This window comes from Lactuca serriola, chromosome 6 (assembly GCF_051521515.1).
Source record: "Lactuca serriola cultivar US96UC23 chromosome 6, Lser_US96UC23_V15, whole genome shotgun sequence".
NCBI classification, from domain to species: Eukaryota; Viridiplantae; Streptophyta; class Magnoliopsida; order Asterales; family Asteraceae; genus Lactuca; species Lactuca serriola.
In genome coordinates this window covers 16,887,139-16,898,092 of record NC_136413.1, presented here as the reverse complement: position 1 = coordinate 16,898,092, position 10,954 = coordinate 16,887,139, and the positions used below count along the sequence as shown (strand labels likewise).

General features: G+C 33.2%; 1 protein-coding gene across 1 annotated transcript; it reads right to left on the bottom strand.

The window, feature by feature from the left end:
* Positions 1-2,721: 2,721 nt before the first annotated feature.
* LOC145058200 (helicase and polymerase-containing protein TEBICHI-like) lies at positions 2,722-8,700 on the bottom strand. Its single transcript, XM_079006110.1, has 15 exons — positions 8,469-8,700; positions 7,029-7,409; positions 6,468-6,953; positions 6,231-6,295; positions 6,050-6,155; positions 5,758-5,958; positions 5,543-5,686; positions 5,270-5,431; positions 4,950-5,189; positions 4,642-4,854; positions 4,223-4,573; positions 3,991-4,143; positions 3,689-3,898; positions 3,357-3,575; positions 2,722-3,264 (listed from the first exon to the last, which is right to left on the bottom strand). Exons 1-15 carry the CDS (start codon positions 8,502-8,504, stop codon positions 2,761-2,763), a joined length of 3,471 nt encoding a protein of 1,156 aa, XP_078862236.1. The 5' UTR covers positions 8,505-8,700; the 3' UTR covers positions 2,722-2,760.
* Between the last annotated feature and the right edge of the window lie 2,254 nt (positions 8,701-10,954).

The following is a 10,954-nucleotide window of genomic DNA, read 5'->3' as shown; positions in this document are numbered from 1 at the left end:
CGGTTCCCGGTTTAACCGGTTCGACCGCTGGATGAACCGGTTTCTATATTTTTCATGTTTTTTTCTATTTTCCTACAAATACATACATATATAAATTATGAATTTGATGTTTACAAGTTCAAACATTAAAAATACATATAAAAATAAGTTGTAGATGAATCTAAATACATTAAAACAACACATAACCATAAGTTTTAGTGTTTTACATCAATCCATATACGTCAAAAAAAAGTATAATACCGAAACAAAATATAGTTTTAGATGAATACAAACACATCAAAAAAATTTATAAAATTTATCATATGTTTTTATTTAGAGAATACTAAATAGATTTGAAAAAAAATCACCAAAGTTTATTATGTAAATGATTATTTTTCATGTGGTAAAATTAGGTTCAACCGGTTTATTTTGACCGATTCAACCGGGTTTTTTTAAAAACCAGCCAGTTCAATCCGGTTCAAAAATCAATGTAAAACCGGTGATAGTTGGACCCCTCCCTCTCCCGGTTTCCGGTCCAACCGGTTCAAACCGGTTTTTAAAACATTGCATATACGTACAAAACATTGTGTTCGGAATTATCTAATTTCGTTTTAAAATATCTTATAAATTGTTGAGATTTGATATAAAGAGTTCTATGACATTTAGAAATACATTTATATGGCGTGTACATTTCAAACCCACTTTATGATATCCTATTCTGAAAAATCTTAAATAAAAATTTGAAAAATAAATAATTTGAAATATGAAACTCGAATAACATAAACGGAATTAGATATTCTAAGAGCATATGGTATGGGCAACGAGAAGTTGCATTTTTGCTGATGTGGCATCTCATAACATGGTCATAACACCATGAACACCATTTCCCCCTTGGTATTATGGCATATCTTGTTGGCGTTATGACATATTGAAACGAGAACATTGATTGGCTACACATTTATTCTCTCTCTAATTTTCTCCTCTTAACCTCCTCATAACATGGTCATAACACCATGAACACCATTTCCCCATTGGTGTTATAAGTTGTTATAACACCATCTCAACGGGCCCATACCTAATGCTCTAAGACACATAAATAATGCTTCAAAATCATTTTTCGAAGCATTACATATAAATAAACATATCTAATGTTTTTTGAAGAAAATACTAAAAAAAATATCATTATTGGGTAACGATTGGAATCTCACAATAAAAAATAAATTTATAAAATTCAAAGTAAGTTATAATGCAAGTGTCATATAGTTTAGATGTAGGGTAAGAGAGATTGTTTTATACAAGTGTTTGGTGCAAATTAAATAAAATTACAAGTTATATAATTTGTAATTCAAAATGGTCTCTTTTTGGAGTCGAAGGTCATTTTAGTAACTTCCGAAAAGTTAGATTATTAGCTTAAATGTTTGATAATTATGTGGTTATCATAATTAATATTTTTTTTAACACGAGCAATAAATCACATCATTAATAATATACCAACAAGATGGTTAAATTTAAACAAATAGTGGCCATAAAAACCATAAGAGGCATAGTAGTTTTATTGGTCTTTTATTTTAGTTTAGGTTTTTTTAACAAACCATATATCAAATATTTATTTTTCTTTATCAAATTGCATTTGCAAATAATAAACTTAGCCTTTTATATAGATACACTTTTAAAGCATATAAATAGAAATTTTATAATTTCAATTGCTTTTAAACTCATATTTTATAATTTTCAAGTTTAAACTATGTTTAATCGGTCCATTGAGCAACCTTTTGCTAGTATTTATCATTCATAAATTGACAACAATGACAACCAATCTTAACCCATGATAATTCAAATAAAAAAATGTCATGGTTTAATAAATGTTTTTATAATAAAAGTAATTTTGTATTTATCTATTCTACTTGAATTACTATGATTTAATGTTTATTGAATTATTTTAAATATTTTGTTTTGACACATGTAAATAAAGATATTCTGAAGATTGACATAGATCAAAAAAACATTTTAAAAAACATGACCTGATGGTGGTTAGAGATTTAATGATTTATTACCAAAGTAGCATAGACCCCTCTATACTTGTTTTTTGCGTTTGTGTCTTTATTGCAATAATTTACGTCTATTTCCATCCTAAAAACAAAATGTATCAAAGTTTATGGTTTTTTCTCTGCAAAAATATTAATATGGACAGTTTTATATATACATTTCCTAAAAGTTTTAACTTTATATTGGTGATTCACATATAAATAATCATTGTGTACATCAAAAAATCATTGGATATTATAAATTCTTTATACACAGTGAACATTAGAGATTAAACATCATGATGATAATGATTAGATATCAACAACAAAAACTCGCATCTAACGAGATAACATGTGGTTGTTGACAATGCACATTTTTTGGATGAAGTACATAGACCGTTCACATGTCAATGACTCAATAACCAACCAAAAGTAACGATTTGATATTGTAAGTTTGTTGTACACAACAGTCATTTACATGTGAATATTGAATATCAATGGTTGACATGTTAATTGTTCATTTGTGAATGATCAACTACGATATCCAATCTGCTATTGTACATTGGTCATTCACATGTGTGGATGTAAAAAGTGGGTATATTGGTAATTAACTCAAGAATTACTCTTGGAAATAAATATATTTCACTCTTACAAACATGCACACTTGTTATTTGACAATTAGCATATGAAACACCAACTCATCACAACAACAAATACATAACAAGAAGCAAGCAACATTATTTATTATTTGGTATTATTATTGCATGTCTAATGAAATTTTGTAAGGTGTAACAAGATGTTGATTAAAATTCTTTTCCTTCATACCAACTTTTCCCAGTTGAAAAGATGAAGCATGATTGATGTGATCATAGCTAGATTTATCTTCACAATCAATAATGCAAGACACCGAGTTATCACCACATGATTTACTTAAGGCCATATCATTATCATTAGATGAATTTTCCCCCTTCATTACCTCACTTCTTGAGTATATATCGCCTCCTTTCACAGAAAAGTGAGGAACATCAACTCCAAGAGCCTTATAAGCTGAAAAAGCAGCAGCCCTTGCTTCATCAGCTTTTTCAAGGACAATTTTGCGGGACCCATTCATTATCTTTTTAGCCACTCCCAGTTGAATAAGCCTTTGCGCCAATTTATCTGAAGGTTCAAAAATGGCTTTAACAACTTCAGGTATGGATGCTTCAGCAATTGCTTGGGGTGTACGCAATCCAGCTTTATAAAGTGCCCTTGCTCTAAAACCCTACAAAACATTCATACAATCATATTAAAAAACAAATAAAAAGTAATTTCAAATCAAACTTAGAAAAAAAAAAAAGTAAAAAGAATTCAAACCTTGACAAATGGAATGGTTGTAAGCTCAGCAATCTCAGCTTTTACACCAAATGAGACACGATTTTGGAACTTGGAAATCAAGTTTTCTAAATCATGCCAACCAAGTCTTTCACAAAAGACTGAAACCATAGATGCAAATCTTCCAGCATTTTCTTGCAATGATTGAACCATTCCACGTGCCACCTTGAAACCTTCACAAACCTCCATCACAGGTGCTTCCTTCATAATTCATATTCATTCAAAAACAGTGCAAAAAAGATGAATGAAAAATGAAAAAGAATCAAGATTCAAGATTGTGTTGAGAAGATGATTAGCAATTTAGCATTAGCAACCTGTATGAGTCTTGACAAGATGAGTGCAACATAGAATCTCTTACACACACGAAGCATTTGATCATCTGTAAGGATGTTATTGGTTGACACTGACACTGACACCCCAAGTCCTTTCAAATCATGCCTTGATCTTTCTGAAGTGTGAATTGTAGCTCCATGAGCCATTCTCCTCAAAAATGCTTCTTGCACTCCAACACGGTTTCCAACACACTGCAACAAGGACAAGGGCCCACCCATTATATAAATCTCACCCAAAAACACATTAAAAAAAAAAAAAAAAAAAAAAAAGACAACAAGCTTACTTGATCAAGAACAGGGAGTTGCAAGAATCTTTCATAGTATAATTCCCAATCTGGCTCAACATCAACATTAGTTGGTGTCACCAAGTATAACAAGTGCAAATCTGATGAGAGTACAAATCCTGCTCTCGCCCTTGAAAGGTCATCCAACACAATCTACAAACAATATATATAATATTTTTTAATTATTAGATATTAGAGTTAAATGTATATATTGTCAAAATGTGTTGCATACAAGTGACTCCTCAGGACAAAGAGAGCTGCCAAAAGAAGCAAGGCCAAGAGGTGTGGAACTGTATAACTTAGTATCTTCACTCCATTCAAGAAACTTTCTATGACAAAGCCACTTGAGAGAATCTTTTGCTGATTTTACAACATCTTCAAATGGTTGTGTTGAATTCAGAAGAGTGCATCTCACATATCGATGAATGTCATTAGCAGTTTGAACAATTCCACCAGCAACACCTTCCAAGATGGCATGTGTCATTCCATTCTTGTCTTCTGACAAACAAGAACGCAATGGTGGACACGACTCATGAATCACTTCCATAATTTTTTTCACTTCTTCAGGTTTGCATATTAACACCTAATTCCACAAACACACGAGTAAGCAGCAAGTAGTAACATGCTTGTAAATACAAAAAGTCAACATACACTTTCTCCTTTTGTATCGATTCCGGTGCGACCCGCCCGCCCGGACATTTGTCTGTATCTTGTCCCATCTAAAAAATCACGACCAATACGAGGTTGTCTGAAGATAACTCTTCTTGCAGGAAGATTCACTCCAGCTGCTAATGTTGATGTGGCAGTTAACACGCGTACTAAACCTTTACGATAGCAGTTTTCAACAATTTCTCTTTCTTCAATCTGTAAGTAATAATCAGAAATGAAATTTCTCAAAAGCTTCAAAATCTAACCTAAGTAATAATGGGAAAAAGAGTGTATAGTATTAATATACATACTGTTAGACCAGCATGGTGATAGGCAACACCTGAAGAAAGTGTTTCAGATAATACAGGATCTAATCCTGCTGGAGACTTTTGCAATGCATCAATGGCAGAAGCAATATCAGGATATTCATTTTCACCATTAAGGGTATTCACAGAGAATTGCTTAAGGTACTTTGCAACATGCCTAGCAGTTGATTCGCATCCTTTACGACTTGAACAAAAGATCAACACTGAATGACCCTCTTGGACAACCTAAATACAATATGCAATGTATAAAGTATAAACATTCAGGTTCATAACTTATAAGAATTTATATATATCAAATAATGTACCTCGTTGCATAATTCTATGATATGATCAGGATCTTTACCACCAAGATCAGATCTTTTTGAGATTGTTTTGACAAGTTCCATCTTTTTGTTATAAACTGAGTTTCCAACTTTGATATACTCCTCAAGTGGAACAGGTCGGAAATCTGTCTGGTATAAAGCTGCCTGAAAAACTAATTTTATTTCAATAACAAGATATAAAGCATTCAACCACTTAATAAGGTAGTGTTTTCAGATTCTTGATATGCATCATGACCAATGTTTTCTACAACTTACTTGAAGCCAATCAGCAACAGCACTGACATTGGGCAAGGTGGCACTCATCCCAACAATTTGAAGATCATGAGTGGGGTCACCAGCTCCATACCGAAGTTTTGTCAGCATAAGTTCCAAGAGATATCCCCTGTGCTGATCTCCAACCTGCCAAACAAAATGATTAAAAGAATGTATTCTTTGCATCATAATGTTCAAAGATACCAAATTCAAAGTACCATGTGAAGTTCATCAATAACTATGATCCCAACTTCTGACAAACGCCTCTCTTCCAGCAATCTGTTGAGTAGGGAATTTGCCTTCTCGATTGTGCAAACAGCTACAGAGGTATCTTTAGGAAGTGTGCCACCACTTTGGCTTCCATAATAACTACGAACACGTGCACCAATTGGTTCAAGTAAGGCTTCAAGATGTGCTGTCTGCATCACTTAAAGACAAATAATCAATACATATTACATATTTACATACAACTCTCAACAAATACAATGCACAAGTAAGGCAATAGTCCACCTTCTCTGTACAAATGGACACATAGGGAAGAACAAGAATTGCCACTTTTCTTGTTGACAGCATTCTACGTAACATCAGGATTTCTGCAACAAAACTTTTCCCAGCACTATGCCAGAAAAACAAATGGTTATGAAAAAGTGATTAAGTAGAAAAGATTTAGCACAAATCTTATGATAAGTACCTTGTAGATGCACAATACACAAGGTTCCTTTTTTGTAACACCCCATCCACTTGAAGGCAGTCCACCTGGAAAATGAAAATTGAATTGAACATTGGACATTAAACTTTGAAGTAAATGACTATAATATTAGGTGATTCAGGTTCTTGTTGTGTAACAGAGACAATCACCTTGTAATATTCCTTCATGGAGTAATAACATAAGCAGAAAAGGGTGAGATCAAAAGGACTAGAAAATTACCTGCCAAGGATACAGTTTTGATATACCCTTTCTCTTATATGTGTTGCATAACTCTGAAGGGAGCCAATTCCCAATATCCAAACAATCATTAGAAGTCACGCAGCTTGATGAGCTACTTTCTACACTTTTAAGAATGTTCACATTACAAGTTCTGATGTCTGTACTTGGTGTATTAGATGTTCTGTTATGATTAGGTTGATTCAATACATCATTTTCAGATCCTTTGGATTCTTCAACAACCTTTTCAGGAAGATCTTCATTATGATAGGACATATCATCAACCACCTGGATTGCCTCTTTCCAGAACGCGTCTCCTGGTGAAAAAATGGAGCTTCCACGCATTGACTGAGGAGTTTTTTCAGCTCCAACTTTGACTTCTGACAGGTTTGGTGTATTGCATGATGTCACATCAACAGCTTCCATAGATGTTCTAATGCATTTCCTCAAGCTCAATTCATGCACTGAATTGTTACCACCAACATTAGTCTGCAAGATAAAGAAACCACATTATTCAAAGAAAGTGTAGTGAAGCTGCAAAATAGTTGTTATGACATGGTCTACCTCTTTGGAATTGTAAGACAATTCTCCATATTTAGAGATATGGTCAGATGAACGAAAACTACTTAAAGGCCTCTTCTTCATCGATTTCTCTTCCAAATCTAGCACAGATGGACTCCCCTGTCTTTTATTTGAAGAATTACACTGCAGACCTCCAACATGTTCATTTCTTAAAGAGGATTCTATCTCTGATATCAGGTTTCTTCTTACTTGATCTTGCCTATGACAACCATTTTCATTTTGTGAACACGCTAGATATCTGGATGAAGAAAGCTTATCCCTAGGAGACCCTTCAAATGAAAGTTTTGATTGTTGTTCAAGTTCAACTAACCCTGGTTTTAAAAGAGGTGATACAAACTTATGCTTCTTCTTTGAACAGTAGAACTGCACATAGTAATAAATTCAGCAACGCATGGCAAAAATTGGACGTTAGGGAAATACAAAGAAAAGTGTATTCTTCCTTTTTAATGTATACTAATATGCACATAAACTGAAATTGAAAAGCAGACAGCTTAAATAAGACAGCTCTGAATCATACTCAAAGTCCACTATATATAACTTATACAAACAGATGCCTCAAGAAAATGTGAATGTGTGTTATGTTCCTTGTATTGACATGATTATGTAACTAGTTAAATATAGAATGAAACTATAAGAAGAAAAAAGGTCACTGAGATGAAATGGTGTGCCAGGTGTACAAAAAATGTGAAACCAATACACGCAACTTTTTGCTTAATAAATATAACTATGTACAATACATGGAAAAAAATGTGTACTCGCGAGGTAGACAGATAGAGGCAAAACCAACAAAGTGCACACTTTGGTGTTGGTAAACAAAACCAGGCATCTTTAAGTTTAATATCAAACCTTTTGTCAAGTTTGGGGTTTTAGAAAAAGAAATACCAATTATGAAGTAAGCTGATTTCTTCTTTTACTTTTATGAACAGCTAATCAAAACTATTAAGTGACTATCTATACAACCCCCATTCTGCATAAGTAAAGCACACCAAGCTTTAGTTTCCATGGTTCTGTTACTTCTGTAGAACAGGGAAAAACCATGGTCGATAGATTCAGCTGCTGATATGGACTGGTGTGCTTCTGTTTGGAGATTCATGTTGTGTTGCATAGATAATTTTAAATTAATATGAGCATACTGCATACCAAGCTTAAAATTCTCAATATTCACTGACGAAAGAGCAATAAAGATAAGAGCAAATCTGAATAGCTCGCATTTTCAAAATTGGATGAAACAAAATCAATCTTCTAACAGGGCAATAAACTTTTTAACTTATGAAATTTAAATTACCCAGAAGATCCATTCTAAATTTAACCTAATTGCTGCGGATATTAGTTGTCGTTAGTGTGTTTGACTGCCATCGAATATTTTATAGAAAATATGGCTTTGGCGAGATTGACGATTGGGAGAGAGCGATTAAAACAAACCTGATCAACGCGGGAGCATGAGGCACCTGACGCCATTTTTGCAAGATTTTTGAGAGAAATTCAGGCGACTGAGCGTCTGAGCCCTAGTTCATTTGTATGCCATCATCGAACAGTTCAAATGATTCATTTGAATCTCAAATGAAGACCGCCAATTCTTGCATTGCTCCAGCCTCCAACTATCTCCGCGTTGCATTGTATAAAACTCCTTTTTTCTTTTTTCTTTTTTTTCTTTTTTTTCTTTTTTGGGTTAGGCCTCAAAAAGTTTGGTGGGACATCGATCATATGGGTCCTTCCCGTTTTGGAGTATTTATTAAAAAATTAGGGGTGGGGATGGAATTGACAGAAAGGTTAACTTCTTTTTAATTTTGGGGGCAGAAACGGGGTGGCAGTTCCGTTCCGAAACCTTAATAGAGGACCCCGTTAATAAATTATATATATATATATATATATATATATATATATATATATATTAATGATATAAATATAATAAAACTATAACATGATTTTGAGCTTTTAAAATTCAACAAAAAAAATATGTTTTTAAGTTGTTAATATAATGTTTATAAGATGTCATAATTTTTTTATTTTTAATATGTAAAATTCTGCTATAAATAGTTATTTGTTACCTAAAAAATATTTTTTTAGCCAAATAACAGTTTTTTTTAGCCCAAAAAAGGCAACCCAAAATCAATCAAAGGGCGGAGGAATGAGGGCGAGGGTGGGGGTATTAAGGGGTTTCGGGGTGGGGGTGGGGGTAGGAAGGATGGACATTTCGGGAGCGGGGGCAGGGGCAAGGAAACATGGAATTTTCGGAGGAGGGGGGGCGGGGGATGCACTCCCCGTCCCGTTTTCCCCCATTGACATCCCTATGTACAGTTTGGTGCATGGCACTCAACACAACAGAACAAAACTAAATCAATTTTGTTTGCGTTTAGCAAAAAAAAAATGGAACTAGGGACTAAACTTCTAATTTTTTTTTTTTTTTTTGTCTCATCCAAAATGATGGAACAAGGTAGGACAAGAAAATTAAAGACCAAAATACCCTCGTAGTCCATGTTCATAACGAATTAATGACCGAGGAAGGTAATAAGGTTTTAATTTTGTCCACATTAGGTCCTTCAGGTTTTTTTTATACATATTACACCAACATGGTTGTTATAACCATTTAAAGAGGGTAATAAGGTTTTAATTTTGTCCGCATTAGGTCCTTAAGGTTTTTTTATAAATATTACACCAACATGGTTGTTATAACCGTTTAAAGAGAGTAATAATGTTTTGATTTTGTCAACATTAGGTCCCTAAGGTTTTTTTATATATATTACACCAATATAGTTGTTATAAACGTTTAAAGAGAGTAATAAGGTTTTAATTTTATTCACATTAGGTCCCTATTTTAAATAGTTTTATTATTTCATCTAACTCTTTTACGATTTATATTACTATCTAGTTAGATGTCTTTATCATTTCATCTTCTCATTTTAGTTGTCCATTCACCACAACCAGTGGTTTCAATTGAAATGACCAGATATGTGTCACGTCATGACCATTTCTTTAGAACCATGCTTTTGACTATTCCCTTCCCTAAACTAATTCAATCCAGGAAATCGGTGTTCTAGTGGCTAACTGGAGATCTAAATTTGATGTTTTAAAAGCTTCACATAGCGAGTATTAGAGGTTAATTAATCAGAAAGCACTGTTTACATGTTTGCACAATAGTTGTCCATCCATATTATAACTTAGCCATATATATATATATATATATATATATATATATATATATATATATATATATATATGTGTGTGTGTGTGTGTGTGTGTGTTTCATTTTCTCTCTATCATTTCTCTCTTTTTTCAGCATGAATCCAAATGTTCGGAAAATAATAACGGAAGGTAACGACAACAATTCATCATTTGAGGATGATCTTATCCTCAATAATTTGTTACATGCATTGTCTCGTACTGCACAACTTATTTTTTTTTAGAGTAATGCTAGTTCAAGTAACATTCAAAGGAGAAACACAATCCAAATAGATCGTTTAGAGGCTGAACGACTACTGATCCGACATTACTTTGCGGATGATTCAACCTACGGTCACGAGCTATTATACAGAAGGTTTTCGTATGAGCAAATGTTTGTTTATGTGAGTTGTCGGTGATATGGATATGAATTTTCCTTATTTTCAAACAACATGGGATGTAAGAAATCATAAAAGTTTTAGTGCGTTACAAAAATGCACCTTAGCAATATGTCAACTAACAAAGGGTTATAATCGAGACTAATTAGATGATTATCTAAATATGTCAAAAAGAACTTCTCGTGAGGATCTTGAAAACTTTTGTTATGGTGTTGTCTGAATGTATAAGGTTAAAGATTTATGTCAGTCCAACATCCACTGACATTCAAATTTTGTATAAAGTGTTGGATTGTGTGTCTAAGCGACTAAGTCAGTAACTAAATTAGTATAATCTTGAATTATTAGCAAAGT

Bases quoted from the DNA above. Each gene is read 5' to 3' on its own strand.
- LOC145058200 (XM_079006110.1), bottom strand. From the start codon at position 8,504: ATGGCGTCAGGTGCCTCATGCTCCCGCGTTGATCAG. The intron at 7,410-8,468 runs GTTTGTTTTAAT...TACTATGTGCAG, and splicing joins CATGCTCCCGCGTTGATCAG to TTCTACTGTTCAAAGAAGAA. The intron at 3,265-3,356 runs GTTTGAATTCTT...AATGTTTTGTAG, and splicing joins CAACCATTCCATTTGTCAAG to GGTTTTAGAGCAAGGGCACT.